This window comes from Loxodonta africana, chromosome 23 (genome assembly GCF_030014295.1).
Source record: "Loxodonta africana isolate mLoxAfr1 chromosome 23, mLoxAfr1.hap2, whole genome shotgun sequence".
NCBI classification, from domain to species: Eukaryota; Metazoa; Chordata; class Mammalia; order Proboscidea; family Elephantidae; genus Loxodonta; species Loxodonta africana.
In genome coordinates, this window is record NC_087364.1 from 46,714,028 (window position 1) to 46,740,372 (window position 26,345).

Sequence of the window (26,345 nt, forward strand, 5' to 3'; positions counted from 1 at the left end):
ATTTGTTAGAGTAGAATTTTTCCTAATATTCTGTTATGATCCTTTTTATTTCAGTTAGGTCTGTTGTGATATCATCCATCTCATTTCTTATTTGGGCTATTTGCTTCCTCTCCTGTTTTTCTTTTGTCATTTATGCCAATGATTTGTTGGTTTTATTGATCTTTTCAAAGAACCAACTTTTGGTCTTGTTGATTCTTTCATTGTTTTTCTGTAGTCCATTTCATTTATTTCTGCTCTAATCTTTTATAGGGTAGCTATGAGTCAGAATCGACTCAATGGTAATGGGTTTTTTTTTTTTTTTTGGTGCCTCGGGGCTTCTTTTGCTGCTGTCTTTCTATTTGCTTGAGTCGTAGGGTTAGGGTTTTGATTTTGGCCCTTTTTTCTTTTTTGATGCATGCATTTATTGCTATAAATTGACCTCTAAGCATTAGTTTTGCTGTATCCCAAAGGTTTTGGTAAGATGTGTTTTCGTTCTCATTTGATTCTATGAATTCTTTTATTCCATCCTTCATTTCTTCTATACCCCTTTCTCTCTTTCTCATCTCCTTCTGGGATTCCCACAATGCATATGTTGCTCCACTGATGGTGCTACACAGGTCCCTTAGACTGTGTTCACTTTTCTTCATTCTTTTTTTCTATCCATTCCTCAGACTGGATAATTTCAATTTTCCTATCATCAAGTTTGTTAAATCTCTCTTCTGGTTGCTAAAATCTGCTGTCAAATTACTCTAGTAAAATTTTCATTCAGCAACTGTAATTTCTATTTGATTTCTTTTTATAATTTCTATCTTTATATTGATATTCCCATTTTGTTCATACATCATTTTACTGGTTTCTCTTAATTGTCTATGGTTTTCTTTAGCTCTTTGACCATACCCATTGCTGTCAAGTCAATTCTGACTCATAGCAACCCTATAGGACAGAGTAGAACTGCCCATAGTGTTTCCAAGGAAATGCTGGTGGATTTGAACTACTGACTTTTTGATTAGCAGCCAAGCTCTTAACAACTGTGCCACCAGGGCTCTCTGTCTAGTAAGTCCAATGTCTAGTCTTTCTCAGGGATGGTTTCTGTCCATTTATCTTTTACCTTTGAATGGGCCATACTTAGAGTAGTGGTTAAGTGGTTTTTGGCTGCTAACCAAAATGTTGGCAGTCTGAATCCACCAGGCAGTTCTTGGAAACCATATGGGGCAGTTCTACTCTGTCCTATAGGACTGCTATGAGTTGTAATCGACTCGACGGCAATGGGTTTGGGCCATGCTTTTTTGTTTCTTTGTATACGTTATTTTCTGTTGAAAACTGGACATTTGAATATTATAATGTGGTAACTCTAGAAATCAGATTCTCTCCCCTTTCCCAGGGTTTGCTGCTCTTGATTATTTAAGTTTTAGCTTATCTTTTGACTAAGCTTTCCTTGAACATCAGGACCTTAAAAAACAAAGAAAAACCTCTCCACATTAGCTCTGTGCTTGGGCACTCCTTTAACACTTAGCCAGGCTGTTTACAATTTTGCAACCTTCACTTCCTGCTTACACTTAGCATATAGATCAGCCCATAGTGAATGCTGAGGGTCTTTTCAAGTTTTTTCTGAGCATGCATCCTGTCCTGGGCATGCAGGTGTCTTTCTAAATTTCCCAGTACGCACAAGCTCTTTCAAATGCCCCAATTTCCCAGAGAAACTCTCCCTCCTTTCTCCCTGACTTTAGTCAGTCTATTGACTGTCTCAAGCATAATCTCTTGCTGCAGATGCCTATGAGTTTTTTGATCACCTTTCAATGTTTTTGAGAAATTCGCACCACTTTTCCAACCTGAGTCGTTCCTACTTAGGCAAAACAGAAAAATTAGAGTGTCCTTCAGGTAGTTCCCAGGCAGATGAAAACAAACACAATAATTTTTAAATAAAGTCTGCTCTGCTTTCTCCAGAACCATGGGACAGGTTTCTGCACCGGAAATGCAGGCCTCTGTCCTCTAGAGTGCCACTGAGCCAGAGAGAGGGTGGCTCAAGGATAAGTAAAAATACCACGAAGATTTCCTACCATTTTTCAGTTGTGTTTTTATTGATTAAGCATTCACTTGACTACTGTACTGGTAGCTTTTTCAATGTTTCTGATTTTTAACTTAGTGTTTTCTCAATGTTATGTAGGAGCAACAATCTTTCACAACCTTTTCATCCCTACTTGGAAACAGAATCAAGATAGACATTTTTAAAAACTGAAATTAGACAACCTTTTTTTTTTTCTTTTTGTCTGTATAAGAATGAACTTGATAGAGGAGGCTATGCTTCAATTCTTCTCCCAACAAGAAAGACAAAAATCTAAATTTTTTGTTCTGTTATAATTTCAAGTACTAAATTGAATGAACTAAATTTAATCTTTTTTAAGGATACCAAGTCTGGTGGCAGGTAAATTCTGCTTTTTATTCCCCTTTCTTTTCACAATATTTCAGGCTTGAATGTTTGAACTTCCTTCAAAATGATGTCAATGGACATTATAAAATCAGTAGAACATTCATCTAAAATTCTGAGAGATAATCCACAACATATCACTGATAGAATATTTTTCATAGATGCTTCTAACCAGAGCCTGACTACCATTCCACCAGAGATCTTAGAATTAAAAGAATTAGAAGAAGTACATTTGGAAAATAATGACATTGCAGTGATTCCCCAGGATATTCAGCATTTAAAGAACATCAGGATCCTCTACTTGAACAAGAACAAACTGAGGAATCTGTGTCCGGAGCTGGGGAAACTGGCCAGGCTGAAGGGCCTAGATCTAAGCAACAATCCCCTTCTTTTCTCATCCATTCCCGTCATCAGTCACATCCGTACCCTGCGGGAGCTCCGGCTCTACAAGATTTACCTGAGGGAGTTTCCCATTGTGATCTGTAAATCTCTTCACCACCTGGAGCTGCTTGGCCTGTCGGGAAACCTCCTGAAATCTTTGCCCCAGGAAATAGTGAACCAGACCAAACTGAGGGAGATCTACCTGAAGCAAAACAAATTTGAAGTTTTCCCTCAGGAGCTCTGTGTTCTCTACAACCTGGAGATCATTGACCTGGATGAGAACAAACTAAATTCCATTCCAGAAGAGATTGGAAATCTGACAATGCTGCAGAAATTCTATGTAGCTTATAACAAGGTGCCCTTTATACCCGACTCACTGTACCATTGTAGCAAGTTGTCAGTCCTTGATTTTTCCCACAACCTCCTCTACTGCATCCCGCACACCCTCACTGAGCTCACAGAGATGACAGAAATTGGGCTGAGTGGGAACCAGCTGGAGAAGGTGCCCCGCCTCATCTGTAAGTGGACCTCACTGCAGCTGCTCTACCTGCGCAATACGGGTCTGCGGAGTCTGCGGCGCTCCTTCAGGCGCCTGGTCAACTTGCGTTTCCTGGATCTCAGCCAGAACCACCTGGAACACTGTCCGTTGCAGGTCTGTGCACTGAAGAACCTGGAAATCCTGGCGCTGGATGATAATAAAATACGGCAGGTACTGATATCCTGACTGTCACTATGCCCTTGTCAGGAACCTTTCCTGTTCCATGGTGGTGTGGTTCTGTGTCTAAACTTCAACTCCATCACAATTATCTATTCAAACTGACTTTATGGTCGAAAACCTAGGGTTAAAAAATATATCCAGCAAGGTAGTAATTTATGTGTATATATACCCAGAACCCAGTGCTGTCGAGTCTATATATATATATATTTTTTTCTTTCCCTAAATAACAATAGTAATAATGACTATTGTTTATTTAGAATATGTATATGACAGTCACTGGGCTAAGTACCTTGCATGGATTATTTCATGCAATCCTACAATGACTGTTTGATGTATATAATATTATTATCCTAAATGATATGTGAGGAAAATGAGGCAAAGGGCGCTTAACTAATTTATGCAAGGCCACACAATCTGTAAGTGATAGAGCCTGGATTACACCCCAGAGCTACTGAGCTCCAGGGTCGATATTCTTAACAAAGATTCCCCCATCAGGGTTTCCTTAAACAGCAGGCTTTTCTGACACATACTACCTTTGGCCTTAATGTTCCACTCACAGGAAACTGCAAAAACAGATCTGTGCCTAGGGAAACTCTCCTACATGTACCTTGAGTGGTGTGTTCAGAAATGTCCATCAGAGCATTGTTTATAATTGTGAGATATGGAAGACAATCTAAATGTCAGTCAGTAGGAGAATGGGCAAATCAATTGTAGCATTTTTATAAAATGGAATATTTTATAACAAATTAAATGAACTAGAGCTTTCTCTCTCTCTCTCTCTAAAACTCTGTTGCTGTCTATTCCAAATCATAGTGACCCTATAGGACAGAGTAGAACTGCCCTGTAGGGTTTCCATTGAGTGTTTGGTAGATTAGAACTGCCAACCTGTGGTTAGCAGCCGATCTCTTAACCACTGCACCACCAGGGCTCCATGAAAAAAAAACATACACACACACACACACAATGTGGGTAGATTTCAAAATTGTAGTGTTTATTAAAGAACATTCTGATATCACTTATAAAATTTTAAATCACACAATACTACAAATACACACATAGAACACACATTTTATGAATATTTATATATACATGAAATGAAAGCATAGAATTGTAAATTGGAAGAAAACTCACTCAATTCCTGATAGTGGCTGTCTCTGTGAAGAGGGAGGGAGGAAGTCAAGGAAATGGGAAGGGTAACATAGGAGACCTGAACTCTAATTTTAGTATTTTATTTTCTTTATTAACAGACTTAGATGATAGGCATACATGCATTTATGTTTCTTTTTAATACCTGAAAATTAAAAAACAACAGCGTTGTAAAAAGCAAAGTACAACTGTAGAGAGAGAAAAACAGAAATTTAGAAATCAACAACTATAACCAAAGAATAGGTCTGCTTTTCCTGGCCATGAACACCAGTCTCAGGGATTCACTATACATTATAAAAGTCTTGGGCCTTTAAGGTATTTAAATATATATATATATTTTATTTAATTTTCAATTTCTAGAAACTTCTGTCTTTTTTTTTTTTTTTTTAAGTTTTTCTAGTCCTTAAACTGCCTTTCGAGAAAGTAAATATTCTGATGTTAATTTTAAGATTTAGGAAGATAATCTACAGCTTTAACCTCTACTCAGGTAGCAGCCTATCTTGCAGGATTTTGGAGATTTCATAAAGGCCTTCTGCCCCCATCCCTCGGCCCCCCAGTATTCTACCACTAATATAAGACATTTTTTTTTTTTTTTATAGGAGACAAAATCTTTCATTCCACAGTTAAAGGCTTAAAATAGAAAATACGCTTTGGAAGGATAACACACTGATTGAATTCTTATTGAGTTATGAGTGATACTCAATTCTTTTCTGAGAAGAAAAAGAAAACCACACACAGACTGCTTGTTAACAAAGATAACCCTCATCCAATACCAAGTTTTACAAGTCAAATTGTGCTGAACGTGGACATGTTAACTATTATTATAAACCTGTTGAAACCCGTTGCTGTCAAGTCAGTTCTGACTCATAGCCACCCTATCGGACAGAGTAGAACTGCCCCACAGGATTTCCAGGGAGCACCTGGTGGATTCAAGCTGCCAACCTTTTGGTTAGCAGCTGTAGCTCTTAACCACTATGCCACCAGGGTTTCCAAATATTATTATATTGAACATAAAAAATTCTATGCACTATTCCTTTTCATTTTTCAGCCATTCTGACCATATTTTGTGTGTGTGAGTTTGTCCTCCCTTCCCAATTTCTTCTTATATTAACCTCTCCTGTAACCTCCCAGTACATTTCTCTCCTAAATGACACAAGCCCTTTAAACTAAGTCTTTATCTCTCCCACCCCAAATATTTAACTGTGGTTTCTGGCTCTTGAAGCCTGGCCAATTGCACCCGTTATAGTCTTTTAAGCATCATCTCAGTAGCTTCTCCTTGCCTGGGTGGGTGCAAAAATAGCTGACTTTCAATGTGTGCCTAGGTGGATTGCATTTGCATAGTGCATTTCTATTGGAGTCCCTGGGTGGTGCAAAGGATTAACAAACATAGCTGCTAACCAAAAGGTTGGATGTTCGAGTCCACCCACAGGTGGCTCAGAAGACAGGCCTGGCTATCTATTGAATCAGCTTTCGGAAACCCCATAGAACACAGTTCTACTCTGACACATATGAGGTCACCATGAGTTGGAGTCGATTCGATGGCAACTGGCTGGTTATATTTCTATTAACAAAGAAAATCAAGACAGTACGCCCTACCTCAAAATGGATATAGCATCATCAATAATTACTCTCATTTGAACCACTGAAGTTTTTCTTCTGTTCATCGAGGTTTATTTCTACTACATTTTAATACGACTATAGTGGGACTAATTCTTGGATCTTGAATATCCAGAAAAAAATTTTAAAACACTTAAAATCCACTTTGGAAAAAAAAAAGTTAAAGCCATGAGCTAGGTAAACAGCAATGACTGAAATCACTAGGTTATAATGAAGTGGTTAGACTTAAAAATCTTTTCTCATTGTTTTGACTGCACTGATTGCAGGCACCTTGCATTAAAGAGATCTTAGTGCCTGATACAAATTTTGAATAGCCAAGGAGAAAAGTTTAAATATCAGTTTCTCTGGGTATTGACTTGATCTGATTAAATAAACTAGAATATTTTATAGCATCTTTGTGGAAATGGGCCCTCACCCTACATAGTAAAGAGAAAAACATGTCTTCTGAAAGATTCCAAGTTGTGAGACTTTTATAGGTGGGTTATCCTTATACTGAGCTTTCTTTTTTCTTCAACTGTGAGTGATCTTTTCACCAATTATCTGTGTATTCTACCAATCTATAGAGAGGTTGGAAACCCTGGTGGTGTAGTGGTTAAATGCTATGGCTGCTAACCAAGGGGTCAGCAGTTCAAATCCACCAGACGCTCCTTGGAAACTCTATGGTGGAGTTCTACTCTGTCCTATAGGGCCTCTATGAGTTGGAATCTACTCAACGGCAGCGGGTTTGTTTTTGGGTTTATAGAGAGGTTGGAGACGATGGAAAAGCTCAATATCATCAGTTAGAACAAGTCCAGGGGCGACCGTGGAAGAGACCATCAATTGCTCATATGCAAGTTCAAGCTGAAACTGAAGAAAATCAGAGCAAGTCCTCGAGAACCGAAATATGACCTTGAGTATATCCCACCTGAATTTAGAGACCATCTCAAGAATAGATTTGACGCATTGAACACTTGTGACCGAAGACCAGACGAGTTGTGGAATGACATCATCCATGAAGAAAGCAAGAGGTCACTGAAAAGACAGGAAAGAAAGAAAAGACCAAGATGGGTGTCAGAGGAGACTCTGAAACTTGCTCTTGAGCATCGAGCAGCTAAAGCAAAAGGAAGAATTGATGAAGTAAAAGAACTGAACAGAAGATTTCAAAGGGCCTCTCGAGAAGACAAAGTATTACAATCACATGTGCAAAGAGCTGGAGATGGAAAACCAAAAGGGAAGAACATGCTCGGCGTTTCTCAAGCTGAAAGAACTGAAGAAAAAATTCAAGCCTCAAGTTGCAATAGTGAAGGATTCCATGGGGAAACTATTAAATGATGCAGGAAGCATCAAAAGAAGATGGGAGGAATATACAGTCATTATACCAAAAAGAATTAGTTGATATTCAACCATTTCAAGAGGTGGCATGTGATCAGGAACCGATGGTACTGAAGGAAGAAGTCCAAGCTACTCTGAAGGCACTGGCGAAAAACAAGGCTCCAGGAATTGATGGAATATCAATTGAGATGTTTCAACAAACAGACACAGCGCTGGAGATGCTCACTCGCCTATGCCAAGAAATACGGAAGACAGCTTCCTGACCAACTGACTGAAAGAGTTCCATATTTATGGCTATTCCCAAGAAAGGTGATCCAACTGAATGTGGAAATTATAGAACAATATCATTAATATCACATGCAAGCAAAATTTTGCTGAAGATCATTCAAAAACGGCTGCAGCAGGATATTGACAGGGAACTGCCAGAAATTCAGGCTGGTTTCAGAAGAGGACGTGGAACCAGGGATATCATTGCTGATGTCAGATGGCTCCTGGCTGAAAGCAGAGAATATCAGAAGGATGTTTACCTGTGTTTTATTGACTATGCAAAGGCATTCGACTGTGTGGATCATAACAAACTATGGATAACACTGCGAAGAATGGGAATTCCAGAACACTTAATTGTGCTCATGAGGAACCTTTACATAGATCAAGAGGCAGTTGTTCAGACAGAACAAGGGGATACTGATTGGTTTAAAGTCAGGAAAGTTGTGCGTCAGGGTTGTATTCTTTCACCATACCTATTTAATCTGTATGCTGAACAAATAATCCGAGAAGCTGGACTATATGAAGAAGAATGGGGCATCAGGATTGGAGAAAGACTCTTTAACAACCTGCATTATGCAGATGACACAACCTTGCTTGCTGAAAGTGAAGAGGACTTGAAGCACTTACTAATGAAGATCAAAGGCCACAGCCTTCAGTATGGATTACATCTCAAGATAAAGAAAACAAAAATCGTCACAACTGGACCAATGAGCAACATCATGATAAACAGAGAAAAGATTGAAGTTGTCAAGGATTTCATTTTACTGGGATCCACAATCAACAGCCATGGAAGCAGCAGTCAAGAAATCAAAAGATGCATTGCTTTGGGTAAATCTGCTGCAAAGGACCTCTTCAAAGTGTTGAAGAGCAAAGATGTCACCCTGAAGACTAAGGAGCGCCTGACCGAAGCCATGGTATTTTCAATCGCATCATATGCATGTGAAAGCTGGACAATGAATAAGGAAGACCAAGGAAGAGTTGACGTCTTTGAATTGTGTGTTGGTGAAGAATATTGAATATACCATGGACTGCCAAAAGAACGAACAAATCTGTCTTAGAAGAAGTGCAGCCAGAATGCTCCTGAGAGGCAAGGATGGCGAGATTGTGTCTTAACATACTTTGGATGTGTTGTCAGGAGGGATCAGTCCCTGGAGAAGGACATCATGCTTGGCAGAGTACAGGGTCAGCGGAAAAGAGGAAGACCCTCAACGAGGTGAATTGACACAGTGGCTGCAACAATGAGCTCAAGCATAACAACGGTCGTAAGGATGGCGCAGGACCGGGCAGTGTTTCGTTCTGTTGTGCCTAGGGTCGCTGTGAGTCGGAACCGACTCGACAGCACCTAATAACAACACAACAGAGAGGTTGGGGGCTGAGCTGAGCTCTAACCATTCTAGGGAAAAGTAGGATGGCAGGTTAGGGAATGGGTGGGAGGAAAGCCCAAAGACTAAAGTGGTGAACTTTGAAAGATATCCTCAGTTAGGAAGGAAGCCAGATAAACAGCGTGTGGTTTCATATGAATTAAGAGGCCACTGAAGCTGGGCTTTTTCTTTCCACAGGAAAATGAGGTATCTCTGTAATGCGATCAATAGGGTGATCATGTCATATATTTTAAGAAGAATCCAATTTTTCCATGTTGTTCCAGAAGGCCTGAAAAAAGACCAAGAGAGGAAGATTTTGACTTAAAAGAAAAAAATCTGATGATTAGAGGTCTCCAGGGAAGATAATGAGCTTTTCATTCCAGGTGTTAAATATGGGCTAGATATCAATCAGCCTATTGGAGGGTTGGGATAGAGGACATTTTTTAAAGCCTTCCAACCCTGACAGTCTGGGAGTCTGTGAAACGTCTGTCTAGACCCTGCACAAGGCATCCACTAGGTATCAGGCAGAAGGCAGACTATGACAAGGTGTAGTTGCAGTCGTCTTAACTGAATACTCTGATTAGGAATAGTATGAACATACGGTTACTTCCAAATGGGGTTTAAATTTCAAAATTGCTGAGTTTAGCCTTTTAGGATGAGGGGTCATATCACTAAATTTATTGGTTCTAATAATTGAATTTATTATGAATGTTATGATTATAATATTACACTAATAATTCTAGTACTTTCTTTTTCAGTAGTGTCAAGCAGTTGCCACACTAAATGTACAATGAACAGATTAAAAAATGCTCCAGTTTAAAACAGTGCATAAAAGTAAAGAGTAGAGAGCCTCAGAAGAAGGTTGAACTCTTGATTTCAGGTCTACAAGTATAAATACTAGATACGCAAACACGTGCAAACTTTTCATCAGTGTAAGGTGCTACATTGCTCTACTTTTTGTTGAACAATCTGCCCCAAACCAAAAGCCCAGCTGATTTTCTTACTGTTAAAAAGAATTTTGACCTGAAACTTATCTTTTTGGAATACTTCTAGTTACCTCCAGAGATTGGCTCACTTTCAAAACTGAAGATACTTGGATTAACAGGAAACCAGTTCTTTTCCTTTCCAGAGGAAATCTTTTCTTTAGCATCTTTGGAGAGACTATACTTGGGACAAGATCAGGGAGTCAAGTTTACCACTGTGCCGGAATGCATTAGCAAACTGCAGGTAAGCCTCCACAAATGAACAGGCAGAGAAGCACAGGCCACTGACTCCTTACAGTAGCTGATGTCAGAAAACAGGGAGGTGTTCCTGCAGGCTGGATGTGGAATCATGGAAACCCTGGTGGCATAGTGGTTAAGAGCTACAGCCGCTAACCAAAAGGATGGCAGTTTGAACCCACCAGGCGCTCTTTGGAAACTCTATGGGGCAGTTCTACTCTATCCTACAGGGTCACTATAAGCCAGAATCAACTTGATGGCAACAGGGCATGTGTGTGGTGAGATTCCCAAAGAAGCAGTCATTCTCACATTTTGCGGCTTCCACTGTCTTACTGAACAATTCCTGTCTGCATACCCAAAGAACATTTTATTGTGATTGCTATTGGATATGTCATATCATTCTCACTGTGTGGTTTGGCATGTTTTATTTACAGAAATAGCATCATATGTCTTTCCATTTAATTTCCACTTTTCATAAGTAAGCTCCCTGAAAATTGAACTATTTTGAAGTTAAAATATACAGGTGATGTGGCTGGGAGCCTGTAAGGGGCAATGTGACCTCCTTCTCTGCATTGTGGCAGCTCCTGAGTTGTCCAACAAATCATGGTTTATTTAACTAGTGCACCAGCTTCATGCTGAAGTTAAGTCCACAGTACCGTGCTGAATCCTAGCAAAACAACAAGACAACTTCATTCAAAGTAGCTACGTCAGTGTGTCTTTAGACATACATCCTTTAAAGAACTGTTATGTTTTTCATGTTCCTGTTACTGCACTCCTAATAGTGATGAATTATGTGTGGGCCCCTAGGCAACCCCAGTCGTGGATCTGAGCAGTAGCATGTACAGCACACAGGTCCTATGATACAGCAGTCCTATTCCTAGTTCCCCATCTCTTTGCCATGTGTTCATAGAACACCTTTTGTCATCTTGCTCCTTACACATGTCATGCCACACTCTCCAGAATCTTAGGGCATAATGCAAACATATATTTTGCCCAGTGAATTTGTAATAGTAAGATCGAACACATCCAAACCTATCTCCATGGAAGTAGCATTTTGGCTATGTCCACTTAGATGATGTTGAGTCAATATTTGTGGCAATTATAATTCTGTAGCAATGGCTGCAGAAAATTAGTGATTAAAAGGAAGAAAATGATAAATGTAGTTAAACAATCCAAACTATTTTCCATGAATTATAGTGAAACAAATAAGCACTAGATTCCCATAGTCTCTTCTCCCTGCTAAAATGGGAAATGGGTTCAATGGCTTTCTCAAAAATAATTTTATTTCTTGAAGATGGTTCTTTAAATATGTTCTTTTTCCTTTATCCCAATGCATAATTCCCCCAATTTAAAGGGGATGGGAACTCACAGGTGATTTTGGTTATTCTAATTTACTGTTATTATATTAAGGATCATTATGGTACATCTCATGTTGTTTCAGAGGCTTAAAGAGCTGCACATAGAGAACAATCACCTGGAGTACCTGCCCGAATCCTTGGGTTTACTGCCTAACTTGGAAATTCTTGATTGCTGCCACAATTTGCTTAGGCAACTTCCAGATGCCATTTGCAAAGCACAAGGTAAAGAATCTTAATAGTTCCACAGCCTATTAGAGTTTGTTGTTGTTGTTGTTGTGTGTTGTCCGGTTGATTCCCATTCACGTGACAGAGTAGAACTGCCTTAATTTTTACCAAAGCAATGGACAGATCTTTCTCCCACAGAGCTTCTGGGTAGGTTCAAACATTCGAGTTTTTGGTTAGCAGCTGAGTACTTAACCTTTGCGCCACCAGTGCTTCTGAAGCATAATGGCTCCATTGCTTTATTAAAGACCTTTCTCAGTGTCTGGAGGACTGAGTCTTAACTCATTACCTCCTTGCAGCTGCTCCCCAGCAACATGAGGAAGGCCAGGTATCCTACCTACTACAGGTAAGAACCTCACAAAAGCTGTTAGGTTGTACTGAGAATTAAAAGAAAAATAAATAGCAACTGCTAAGAAAATTAACATTCATCCATTACACCACCAAGAATAATTTACAGAGTATCTACTATATGTCTACTATTTACTGCAGATGGATTCTGCAGTAAATTTACATCTTTGTTGCTAAATCACTTGAATGAAAAGTATTGACCCAGAGTGGTGAAATCAACAAGGGGGAATTTTGGAACTACAGAACTGACATGGGAAATCATATATGACTCACATTTAAACACCCAAATATTTTCCACCATGCTAAACCATTCTGCATCTGTCCATCCATCAATCCATCCATCCACTTAGCAAGCTTTTGCTGAACACCTACAGGGGACAGACAGGGGCAGATTAACCAGTAAGCAAGGTATGCACTGGCTTGTGCTTACTTACTAATCTATAATGAACACTTTCACATATGGTGAAACCCATGTGAAATTGTTCACTGCAGATTAGTAAATATGCACAATTAAGTGCATGCCTACTTTGCTTATCGGGTAATCTGACTCCGGGGACAGATAAAAAAATTTTTTTGCCATAGTGCGCTGAATCCCCAGGTTTACAGACAAATTCTCAAACTATGGCTATTCTCCTTTAATAAAAGAAGGATGAAGGAATAGGACAGTGGAAGCTGCCACCTATACATAAGACATTCAAAAATTTGGCTCAGAGGCTGGGCCAAAATGGCAGAATGTCCTCCCTTTTACAACAAAGACCTGAAAAAACAAGTGAATCAGATATATATGACAATCTAGGAACCCTAATCATCAAAGACAAAGCTGAAGAATTAGACTGAGTGACAGGTGGAAGGAGAGACAATTCAAAGACTGTGGAAACGAGAAATTACGGATTGTGGGATCGTCAGCATCCTGCTAGCTGAATCTGCACAGCTCACCCAATTGAGGCAAGCAGTAACATCCCAAGCTGAAACCCACCCCATCTGGCGTAGCTAAGAAACAGTGAATATGCACACACTTCCAGAACCAAACAGGAGTGGCACCCAGACCTGCAAAAGTTAAGTGCAAGCTCCCAACCTACCACGTGTGCATACCATAACCCTTCCCCCATAAGAGCTCCACAGTCAAGGAGCACTCCCTTCTCCTCATCTATCCCCCTACCTGCTCCTATACCAGTCCGGTGACATTCAACACAGCCATGCCCCCTAAGCCGGGAATTCAAGGGTCAGGACTGGAGGGACCTACTCCTTTACCAGCCACTGGCATAGGGGGTGCATGGACTTGCAGTGACCTTCAGCCCCACCCCCCGACTACCCACACCAGTGCCTTGAGGGCCGACACCACACAGCATGCCCTCATTACGACAAAACACGCAGGGCATCAATCCTAAAGCCTATTTTTACCTGCAAAAGCCAAGTAGGAGCTGCAGATTTGTAACATTCAACATCACCCCGCCCCCTAAGAAGGGGCCTCATCCACCCACACCCACAGGGTTCTGAAGGCTGGTGGTACCACCCATCCCATCTAGCTGCCCATGACAGTGGTCTGAGAATTACTGGGGTCCTGTATGGATTGAATTGTGTTCCCTCAAAATGTGTGTCAACTTGGCTAGGCCATGATTCCCAGTACTGTATGGTTATCCACTATTTTGTGATCTGATGTGATTTTCCTATGTGTTGTAAATCCTACCTCTATGATGTTAATGAGGTAGGATGAGAGGCAGTTATGTTGAGGCAGGACTCAATCTACAAGATTAGGTTGTGTCTTAAGTCAATCTCTTTTGAGATAAAAGAGAGAAGTGAGCAGAGAGACAGGGGGACCTCATACCACTAAGAAACAAGATCCAAGAGAATAGCATGTCCTTTGGACCCAGGGTTTCTGCTCTGAGAAGTTCCTTGACTGGGGAAGATTGATGACAAGGATCTTCCTCCAGAGACAACAGAAAGAAAGTCTTCCCCTGGACCTGGCACCCTGAATTCAGACTTCTAGCGTCCTAGACTTTTAGAGAATAAATTTCTCTTTGTTAAAGCCATCCACTTGTGGTATTTCTGTTATAGCAGCACCAGATAACTAAGACAGGCCCTCAATCTCTCTGGCCAAATACCGGGTGCCCAATGACTGGCTGCACTACCTCTCCCCACTATGCACTGTAGCGGGCAGGGGCACGCTATCCATTGGGCACTCAGGGGCAGCCAACAGCCCCCTGCCTTGCCCTCCCACTGCAACTAGAGACCTGTGCCTGCTTTGAACACCCCCATGCAGCCTTGCCTGCCCAGTACTGTAGGTGAGAGTCTCCACATCACATACTTGTTGACCGAAGACCTGGGCACTTGTGACCAACAAGTAAGTAGCAGAGCACACATACAATGCCCACCCAATGATCAGGGAGAACACCCCCTGCACCCATGGCCAGGTGACCAGCAGGACAGATTCATGACCTCACCAAAAACTTTGCATACATATTCAGCACCCCAATGAGAACAGTGAACAGACTCCTGGGCTCACACACCTAGTAGCTGCTCTGACCAATTGGAGACAGGAAGTGAGAGCTTCAGCAACTTCACATAGGGTAGCACACATGCCCAGCCTACTCGGACATATCAAAACAAAAATACAAGACACAGTCAAATGAAATACAGTAAATAAATATAATAATTTATTGATGCTTTGGAGACAACAGTCAATATCAAATCATGTAAAGAAGCAGGACAAGATGGCTCTAGCAAGTGACCAAAATAAGGAGCCAGAAAACCTCCTGGAGGAAGGCAATAGGGACTACCTGATAAAGAATTCAAAAGACTAATATACAGAGTTCTTCAAGAGATCAAGAAGGAGATCAGGCAAAACACAGACCAAACCAAGGAACACACAGGCAAAGCAATAGAAGAATTCAAGAAGACAATACAAGAACAAAATGACAGAATAAACAGGCTGCTAGAAACCATACAAAATAAAATTTCAGAATTAGACAACTCAATAGAAGGTTATAAGAGCAGAACTGAAACAATGGAAGTCTGAATTAGTGAGATTGAAGATAAAACCCTTCACACCAGTATGTTTAAGGAAAAATCAGAAAAAAGAATGAAGAAAAATGAACAAAGCCTAAGGATTATGTGGGATACTATCAAGAGGAAAAACCTACGAGTGATCAGTGTTCCAGAATGGGGGAGGGAGAGGAGAAGATAACAGAAACACAGAATTGTTGAAGATTTGCTGGCAGAAAACTTCTCTAATATGAAAGACGAGAAGATATTTATCCAAGAAGCTCAACAAACCCCATACAGGATAGACCCCCCCACCAAAGAAAGTCACCAAGACATATTATAATCAAACTTGCCAAACACAAAGACAAAAAAAGAATCCTGAGAGCAGCTAGGACAAATGAAAAGTCACCTACAATTGAAAACCAATAAAACTAAACTCTGATTACTCAGCAGAAACCATGCAGAGAAGAGGACAATGGGATGACATATATAAAGCCTTAAAGGAAAAAAATTGCCAGCCAAGAATTATATATCCAGCAAAATTGTCTCTCAAAAATGATGGCAAAATGAGGTCATTTCCGGATAAACAGAAATTAAGGAAATTTGCAAAAACCAGACTAAAATTACGAGAAATATTAAAGAGAGCCAACATCAGGCAACAATCCAAGACTAGGACACAGGACAAATCAACCAGATACCAACCCAGATAGGGAATTCAGAAAAACAAAACAAAGCTAAAAGACTGAAAATAAGGAACCAGAGACATCAATATGTAAATAATGACAACGTCAAAACAAAACAGAAGGAATACACAGTGTAGTCATAGAACTTCCATATGGAGAGGAAGTCAAGGCAATATCAAAAAAGAAAAAAAAAAAAGACTAGTTTAAGCTTAGAAAAATAAAGGTAAATTTCAAGGTAATCATAAAGGAAGCTAACAAATCTGCCATTAAAATAAAAAGAAAAACAAAGACTCAGCAAACACAAAATCAACAATAATGAGATGAAAAGAAAATACATAAACAAAAAGACCTCAGCACAAAAATTTAAGCAGAACAAAGAAACTATCAACCACACACATGCAAAAAACAAACAAAAAAAACAAGACAGCAGTAAGCTCGTAAAAAAAAAAATTTTTTTCATACGTATCAATAATTACACAGAATGTAAATGGCCTAAATGCACCAGTAAAGAGACAGAGAATGGCAAAATGGATTAAAAAACACAATCCATCTATATGTCATCTACAAGAGACGCACCTTAGACACAAAGAGGTAAACAACTAAAACTCAAAGAATGGAAAAAAAATAATCAAGCAAACAGTAACCAAAAACAGCAGGAGTGGCAATATTAATCTCCAGCAAAATAGACTTTAAAGCAAAATTCACCATAAAGGATAAGAAAGGACACTATATAATGATTAAATGGTCAATACACCAGGACACCAGAACCATAATAAATATGTACACACCCAATGATCAGGCTCCAAAATACATAAAACAAACTCTAACAGCATTGAAAACAGAAATAGCAGCTCCAGAAAAGTTGTAGGAGACTTCAAAACATAACTTTCAGTGAAGAATAGAACATCTAAAGAGAAACTCAATAAAGATACAGAATATCTAAATGCCACAATCAACCCACTCAACCCCATAGACATATACAGAATACTCCACCCAACCAGCTAATTATACATTCTTTTCTAATGTACATGGAACATTGTCCAGAATAGACCACATTTTAGGCCACAAAGCAATCCTTAACAAAATCGAAAACATTGAAGTAATACAAAGCATCTTCTCTGATCATAATGCCATAAAAGTAGAAATCTGTACAGAAACAGCAAGGGAAAAAAATTAAGTACATGGACACTGAACAACACCTTGTTTAAAAACTACTAAGTAATAGAAAAAAATCAAGGATGGAATAAAAAAATTCATAGCATCAAATGAAAGTGAAAACACATCTTACCAAAAGTTTTGGGACACAGTCAAACAGTGCTTAGAGGTCAATTTATAGCAATAAACACACATGTCAAAAAAAAAAAAAGAAGGGCCAAAATCAAAACAGTAACCCTACATCTGAAACAAATAGAGAGCAGCAAAAGAAGCCTTCAGGCACCAGAAGAAAGAAAATTATAAAAATTAGAGCAGAAATAAATGAAACAGAGAACAGAAAAACAATTGAAAGAATCAACAAGACCAAAAGTTGGTTCTTTGAAAAAATCAACAAAATTGACAAACTACTGGCCAAATGGACAAAAGAAAAACAGGAAAGGAAGCAAATAACTTGAATAAGAAATGAGACAGGTGATATCACACAGACCCAATGGAAATGAAAAGGATCATAACAGAATACTATGAAAAACTGTACTCCAACAAATTCAGAAACCTAGAAGAAATGGACAAATTTCTAGAAACACATTATCTACCTAAACTAACAGAAACTGAGGTAGAAAAATTAAACAGACCTGAAACAAAAGAAGAAATTGAAGAGGTAATAAAAAAAAAAGTCCCAATGAAAAAAATTCCTGGCCCAGAGGACTTCATTGGAGGATTCTACCAAACCTTCAGAAAAGAGCTAATACCAACAGTATTCAAGCTACTTTAGTGCAAAGAAAAGGAATACTCCTGAACTCATTCTATGAAGCCAGCATCACCCTGACACCATAGCCAGGCAAAAACACCACAAAAAAAGAAAACTACAAACCAATATCCCTCACAAAGACACAAAAATTCTTAACAAAATTCCAGCCAATAGAATTCAGTAATATATCAAAAAAAAAAAAAAAATTATGTCATGACCAAGGGGGATTCATACCAGGTATGCAGAGATGGTTCAATAGTAGAAAATCAAACAATGTCATCCACCACATAAATAAAAAAAAGAACCACATGATCTTATCGATCGACACAGAGAAGGCGTTTGACAAAGTCCAACACCCATTCCTGATAAAAACTCTCAGCAAAAGGAATAGAAGGGAAATTCCTTGATTTAATAAAGAACATTTATACAAAACCAACGGCCAACATCTTTCTAAACAGAGACAGACTGAAAGCAATTCCCTTGAGTACAGAAACCAGACAAGGATGCCTTTTATCACCATTCCTACTCAACATTGTGCTTCTGTGCTAGCTAGAGCAATAAGGCAAGAAAAAGAAATAAAGAACATCCAAATTGGTAAGGAAGAGGTAAAACGATCCCTATTCGCAAATTATATGATCTTATATAAAGAAAACCCCTAAACATCCACAAGAAGCTACCGGAACAAATAGAAGATTTCAGCAAAGCAGCAAGATACAAGATTAACATATACAAATCAGTTGGATTCCTCTACACCAACAAAGAGAACTTTGAAAAGGAAATCAACAACTCAATACCATTTACAATAGCCCCCAAGAAGATAAAGTACTTAGGGATAAATCTAACCAGAGATGTAAAAGACCTATACAAAGAAAACTACAAGACACTACTGCAAGAAATCAAAAGAGAACTACATATGATGAAAAACATACTACGTTCATGGATAGGAAGACTCAACATTGTTTCATTTTTTTACAGATGGACATCCAGTTATGCCAGCACCATTTGTTAAAGAGTCTGTCTTTTCCCCATTTAACTGACTTTGGCCCTTTGTCAAATATCAGCTGCTCATAGATGAATTGATTTATGTCTGGGTTCTCAATTCTGTTCCATTGGTCTATGTGTCTGTTGTACAAATTCCAGGCTGTTTTGACTACCATGGCTGTATAATAGGTTCTAAAATCAGGTAGTGTTCTTCCCACTTTGTTCTTCTTCTTCAGTGATGCTTTACTCATCTGGAGCCTCTTCCCTTTCCTTATGAGGTTGGTGATTTGTTTCTCCATCTAGTTAAAGAATGCTGTTGGAATTTGGACTGGGATTGCATTGTATCTGTAGATTGCTTTGTTTAGAATTGACATTTTTACAACGTTGACTCATAGCAACCCTACAGGACAGAGTAGAACTACCCCATAGGGTTTCCAAGGAGTGGCTGGTGGATTTGAACTGCTAACATTTTGATTAGCAGTCATAGCTCTTAAACCACTGCACCACCGGGGTTCCATTAGCCATTAGAGAAATGCAAATCAAAACTACAATGATATACCAACTCACCCCAACAATACTGGCATGAATAAAACACACACACCCACACAATAACAAATGTTGGAGAGATTGGAGATTTGAACTCTTAAACACTTCTGGTGGGAATGTAAAATGGTACAACCAGTTTGGAAAAGCTAGAAATAAAATACCATATGATCCAGCAATCTCACCCCTAGGAATATACCCTAGAGAAATAAAAGCCGCCACACGAATAGACATATGCACACCCATGTTCACTGTAGCACTATTCACACTTTGAGAGACTGAATAGTTGGGACTAGGGGCTGGGGATCATAGTCTTGGGGGATATCTAGGTCAACTGGCATAATATAGTTTATAAAGAAAATGTTCTACATCCCACTTTAATGAGTAGAGTCTGGGGTCTTAAAAGTTGCAAGTGGCCATCTAAGGTACATCTATTGGTCCCATCCTGTCTGCAGCAAAGGAGAATGAAGAAACCAAAGACACAAGTAAATATTAGCTCAAGGGACTAAAGGACCACTGAACCAAAGACTCCACCAGCCTGAGACCAAAGAACTAGATGGTGTCCAGCTATGTAAAAACAGTGTGGGGACAGTGTCTGACCTCCTCGAACTTCACAAAGGGGAAGGAGAATCAAGATCGACAGCCCAAGGCTGATTCCTATGAGGCAGAGGTCAGATACGCCTCCTCCTTCTGCCATCTGTACCAACTCTGACACTAATCGTCCCTCCCACAGCACACTCTACTTTGCTGGACTTGATAATTCATTGCAATGGCCACACAGAGCTCACCGACTACACTCATGATTATGGGGTTTATCAGGGAAGTAACAGGTTACAGTTCAAGCTCAGGAACACTCAGGATACATTTTTCCCATCAGGACAGCCTCTTTCCAGCTGTGTTTGCAGGCATGCCTCTCCCTGGCCCTAGACCTCTCCCCAGAGGCACTCAGCTTTCTCTCTCTCTCTTTCTCTCTTTGTCTTCTGCTTCTAGGAGCTTCTCAGCGCAGTTATCCCGGGTCCAAAGGACGTGCTCTCCACTCCTGGCTGTTCTTTCTTGGTGCTGGTAGGATCCTCCTCTCTGCTCTGGAAATGGCTCTCTTTTAAGGCAAAATGGATCAAGCCCCTGTAGGGCTACAATTATGCTATTACACACTCCAGCCCAGTCACCTGGGTGGGAGTTACAAGACCATGGCTAGAAAGGCCACACAAAAGTAATCAATCACATCACAGGCTACCACCACTGACCGCTCTGACAGGGATCACAACAGAGAGTCCTGGACAGAGCAGGAGGAAAATGTAGAACAAAACTCAATTTCACAAAAAAAGATCAGACTAGAGGAACCCCTGAGATTATTTCCCCCCATATACTCTGCTAATTCAGAAATGACACAATTTTCAAAGCCCACTTTTCAGACAAAGATTAGACAGCACACTTTATAAAACAAACAGTAACTCAAGTGAGGAACACACTTCTTAGTTCAATCAAAAATATGAGAACAAATGGGCAACTCCTGTCCGAAAGCAAGACGAAAAGGCAGGAAGGGACAGGAACTGGGTGAATGGACACAGGGAACCCAGGGTAGACACGAGGAGCATGCTGTCACATTGTGGGGATTGCAACCAATGTCACAATATAATGTGTATAAATTTTTGAATTAGAAATTAAGTTGAGCTGTAAACTTTCACCTAAAGCACAATAAAATAAAATAAAAAAATTTTGGCTCCGGGCATGGTGTGCAGCACCCAGGGCAACGCTTCTGACCATGCATCTTGTTCTTGCCCTGAGTCCCTGGGAAAATTAAACTCTCTTAAAACTTCTCAGTGGTTACCACGTTTTTGTCTCTAATATTTATTTACACTGGCTCCAAGAATGAGTGGTAACACATGAGTTTAAAGAGAATGCAAATGAGGTGCATCAGACCATTAAATCTGTTGCTTTTGTTACATGGCACAGCAGGCAGCAAACATTTCAAAGTGACTGGACTAAAGAATGTGTGTTTGAATTGTTCTGTTCTTAAAGCTAAATCTACCATTATATATATTTTTTTCAGCTTTGAAAGAATTATTGCTTGAGGACAACTTGCTCACCCATCTTCCAGAAAATTTGGATAGTCTAGTGAATATAAGTGCCCTGACACTGATGGAAAACCCCATGGTAGAGCCCCCAGTGGAAGTGTGCACTGAAGGCATTGAGGCTATATGGAGATACCTTAAGGGAAACAGAAATATGAAAATAATGGCGACAAAGGTAAAATCAGCAAAATTCTAAATAACACATTCACACTTGGTTTGGAAAGGGATTAGTTTTAAACACATTACAGCTTATCCTATAGAGCTTCTCTTTACACATCTACTCCTTGTCCTTCTCAAGAATAAAAAAACCAAACTAGTTGCCATGGAGTTGATTCTGACTCTTGGTGACCCCATGTATGTCAGAGTAGAACTGTGCTCCATAGAGTTTTCAATGATTGATTTTCTGGAAGTACACCACCTTTCCTTCAAGCCGCCTCTGGATGGACTAGAACCTCCAGCCTTTTGGTTAGCAGTAGAGCGTGTTAACTATTTGCACCACCAAGGGATTCCTCTTGAGAGTCAAAACCGAAAACCAAACCCAGGCCATCGAGTCAATGCCGACTTATAGCGACCCTATAGGACAGAGTAGAAGTGCCCCATAGAGTTTCCAAGGAGCACCTGGCAGATTCGAACTGCTGACCCTTTGGTTAGCAGCCGTAGCACTTAACCACTACGCCACCAGGGTTTCCCATAGAAAGTGATAAATGCTATGGAAAAAAGTGCAAACTAAGACGAACTGAAGTTTCCAGAAGTTGTGGTGGGGGTTTTCAATTTAAATGGGATGGTCAGTTTGACCTCATTGAGAAGATGACAACTGAGAAAACCCATGAAGAGTTGGAGGAGGTGAGTCATGTGGATATTGAGAAGACTGTTCCAGACAGGAAGCAGCTAATACAAGGGCCCTGAGCTAGGACTGTGCCTCGTATGTCCGAGCAGTGAAGAGGTCAGCATGGCTAGAGCAGAGTGAGCAAGGGGCAGAGTAATTAAGAAATGAGGCTGAGAGGTTAGGAGGGTAGGGTCTTGTAAGTCATTGTAAGGACTTTGGCTTTGACTCTGAAAGAAATGGGGACCCACTGGGAGATTCTGAGAAAAAAGTTACGTATAATCAAACACAGGTATGTTTTTGAAAGACCATGCTGGTTGTTGTTTTGAGAGTAGGCTGTAGTGGGGCAAGCAAGGAAAGTAATTATAAGACCCAGCAAAGATGATGGCTTGACCACCTCCAGCAGGGGAGTTGTAAGAAGTGATCTTATGCTGTGTATATATTTTAAGTAAAGCCAACAGAGCTGCCGACAGATGGGATGTGGGGTGTAAGCAAAAGAGAGGAATCAAGGATGACTCCAAAGTATTTTACCTGAGCAACTGGAAGAATGAAGTTGCTGATAAGTGAAATGGGGAAGATTGAGGGTAGAGCTTGTCAGGGGTGGATGGGAGATCAGGAGGTATGTCTTGAGTGGGTTAAGTTTGAGATGTCCGCTAGGTATCTCAAGTCGATGTGTCCAGTTGTTGCACACGGGTCCGGAGTTCAGGAGAGGTGGCAGGAATGGAAATAAGAGTTTGGGGTCTTCTCTGTACAGATGGTATTTATACCCATGAGACTTTAAGATCACCAAGGGAAAAGTATAGAGAGGAGGACCAGGGACTGAAAGAGTCCTGGTGCAGGCCAACATCAAAAAGCAGAGGAAAGAAGACCAGCAAAGGAGACTGAGAAGGAATTACCAGTGAAGTAGAAGGAAAATCAAGACAGTGGGGTGTCCTGGAAGGCGAGTGTTGTTTCAAGGAGGAGAGAGAGGGTAATTGTGTGAAATAAGTCAATAAAGTGAGGCCTGAGAACTGACCATTGGATTTGAGCAACATGGAGGTCGTCAATGACCTGGATGAGAAGCTATGTAGTGGGTGGGTTTGATAGACAATTTCCAAAAACCAAACCAGTTGCTGTTGAGTTGATTCCAATGTGTGCAGAGCAGAACTATTCCATAGGGTTTTCTTGGCTGTAATCATTATGGAAGCAGATTGCAAGGCCTTTCTTCTGAGATACCTGTTTCAGTTATTCATCGAGGGCTTAACCATTTGTATCACTCAAAGAATGCAATAGACAATTAGAGGAGGAGAATTAGAGACTACAATCTGGACAATGCCTTTGAGACACTTTGCTGTAAGGGAAAAATAGGTCAGTGACTGGAGAGGGAAGTGTGTGTGTGTCTGGGTCTGTGTACCTAAGACAGGAAAAATAACAGCATGTTTGTATGAGGTGGGAGTGAGTCAGCAGAGCGGCAAGTAGGAATGCTGGTGTAGATGAGAAGGAGCTACTGCGGGGGGCCAGGGATGTTCCTGAGTAGGTGAGAGGCGGTAGGATCTGGGGAGCAATGAGGTCTGGCTTTAGGTAGGAGCACAGACAACCCAGTAAAGAGAAGGAAGGCAGGGAGTAGGTGCTCCCAATTCCCCTACTCTGCTCTGTCATTCTGCGTAGCACTTATCACATCTGACAAATTACACATTCATGTGCTCATTGTTTATTGTCTCATTCCCCACTGAAACGCTCCATGAAGGCAGCATGTTGATTTCTTACTGCTGTTTCCCAAATGTCTACAATGGTGCCTGGCACGTAAATGTTCTGAGTTTTTTTTTTTTTTTAATTTGCCTCAATGACTGGCTGATTGAAAAAGAAAATAAGCTTTGGAGATCTAATCACATCCCATTCTCCACATTCCTAAGACCACCTACCAGATCAATGAGATTGAACTCTCTTCAGTTCATCACGATACCTGCTAATGCTCCGTTTGGTTTTACCTTGTTTTTAGATCCAGGCGTGGTGGCGTGGAATAATGGTAAGGAAAGGACTGGGGAGATTTGAAGAACTACAAAAACCACGAAAGAAAGGAAAGGCTTCTCCAAAAGATAAGAAAGGAAAGAAGGCTGAAAAAGGAAAACCTCCAAAGGGAAATAAGAAATAATTTTATACATTAATGAATTAGGATAAAGGATCCTAATGGATTAAGAAGAAGGCTAAATATCTAGGAATTAGATGACTACCACTCTGAAATTAAATCATGAATTATGGTTATGTGTAAGATAGAAGATTCTTACCTTTACTGAAATATTTATGGATAAGATGATATGACGTCTGAGAATTGTTTCAAAATAATATTGGTGAGGTAAGTGAATGGGGGAACATATGTAATAGATTGACCATGAGTTGATAATTGTATAAGCCAGGTGGTGGGTACAAGAGGGTTCATTATACTATTGTCTACTTTTTAAAAACTTTTTATTTTGAAATAAGTTTAGATCCCCAGGAGTTTCCAAAGAAATGTACCGGGAGGTAACACGCACCCTTCACCCTGCCTCCCCAGTGTTAACCTCTTGCATAACTATTGTACAATAAAACCAGGAAACTAGCACAACTCACTCGGCTTATTCAGATTTCATCTGTTATACATGCATTCGTTTGTGTTGTGTATGTGTGTAGTTCTACACAATTTTATCACATGTAACTTCATGTGACCAGTACCACAATCAAGATAAAGAGCTGTTGGATCACCACAAGGCTCCCTTGTTTTATTCTTTTGTAGTTACACCTGACTCCTAATCCCCTAACTCCTGGTCATCAGTAACCTGTGTTCCATCTCTTATGCTTTTATTATTTCGAGAATGTCATGTAAATGGAATCACACAGTATGTAACCTTTTAGGATTGACATTTTTCTCTCAGCATAATTCCCTTGAGGTCCATCCCGGTGGTTGTATCAACAGTCCATTCCTTTCTATTGCCGAGTAGTATTCCGCTGAGGTAGCCAGGATTCGGAATGGACTTGAGGGCAGTTAATGACAACATGCTACTGCCTCACAGTTTGTGTAACCATTTACCCACTGAAGGACACTGGTTTGTTTTCACTTTGGGGCTATTATGAATAAAGCTGCTGTGGACATTTGTGTACAGACTTCGTATGGACACACATGTTTATGATTCATGATCATACCCAGAGAAATGAAGAACACCAACATTACCCAAAACATCTTTTATGCCACTCAAAACCTCCTCATTCTGATGACTTCTCTCTTGGAATAGTGTTCAGCATCAATTTTACATGTCTTTCAAGCAATGATTGTAATACAAACCAAAACCAAACCCAGTGCCATTGAGTCGATGATTGTAATACAAATTATTATACCTCAAGAAAAAAAACAGAATTTGAGTCCAGTGTATCACAATAGAATAGAAACATGTGGGCAAATATATCTACCACACCCTGACTTTACGCTCTTGTGAAAGAAACTAAAAATGTCAAAAATCACTTAGCGGCAACACAAACGCTTTCATTAATGAATGGAATAGTGTTATGTAGGAAATTCCATGCAAAAGAAATGCCCAGAGGTAATGCTAATAATTGTTTGTTTTAATAACAAAAGGTTTTATTTTAACAAAATGCAGCTTGGAAACTAGTTACTGACGTTCTGACCACATTTTATGAAGATTTATATGTCAGCGACTACTATTAGTGTTTACTGTTTATATCTGAGATAAAAGGCACCATCAATAAACCACTGAAAGTTACACTCTCTGATAAAAATGTAAGTAGACCATGTTATGATACATAGAATAAAAGTGGAGATAACATGTAACTATTACCCAGCTAGTGCCTTTCACATTAGAAAATTCTCTCTCTCACACACGCCCTTTTATTTAGAACATTTAACATGTAGGAAAAAACGAGGCAGAAAATTCCAGGGGAAGAAAAAAATACATACATTACCAGATTCTAAACATTTTTGGCAGGGCTTCTAACCAGCAAGTGAACTGAGTATACACTCAAAACAAGTAAAATTTC

At 39.9% G+C, this 26,345-nt stretch overlaps 1 protein-coding gene across 1 annotated transcript; it reads left to right on the forward strand.

Moving 5' to 3' along the window:
* Positions 1 to 2,474: 2,474 nt before the first annotated feature.
* On the forward strand, positions 2,475 to 25,463 carry LRRIQ4 (leucine rich repeats and IQ motif containing 4). Its single transcript, XM_003416247.3, has 5 exons — positions 2,475 to 3,494; positions 10,259 to 10,432; positions 11,867 to 12,005; positions 21,496 to 21,692; positions 24,319 to 25,463. The coding sequence occupies exons 1-5, from the start codon at positions 2,475 to 2,477 to the stop codon at positions 24,469 to 24,471; spliced, it is 1,683 nt and encodes a 560-aa protein (XP_003416295.3). The 3' UTR covers positions 24,472 to 25,463.
* The last annotated feature ends 882 nt before the right edge of the window (positions 25,464 to 26,345 follow it).

Excerpts from the sequence above, each read along its gene's own strand:
- LRRIQ4 (XM_003416247.3), top strand. The coding sequence starts at position 2,475 with ATGTCAATGGACATTATAAAATCAGTAGAACATTCATCTAAAATTCTG. Across the intron at positions 12,006-21,495 it reads TGCCATTTGCAAAGCACAAG|CTTTGAAAGAATTATTGCTT; the intron begins GTAAAGAATCTT and ends TATTTTTTTCAG. Across the intron at positions 21,693-24,318 it reads TGAAAATAATGGCGACAAAG|ATCCAGGCGTGGTGGCGTGG; the intron begins GTAAAATCAGCA and ends CCTTGTTTTTAG.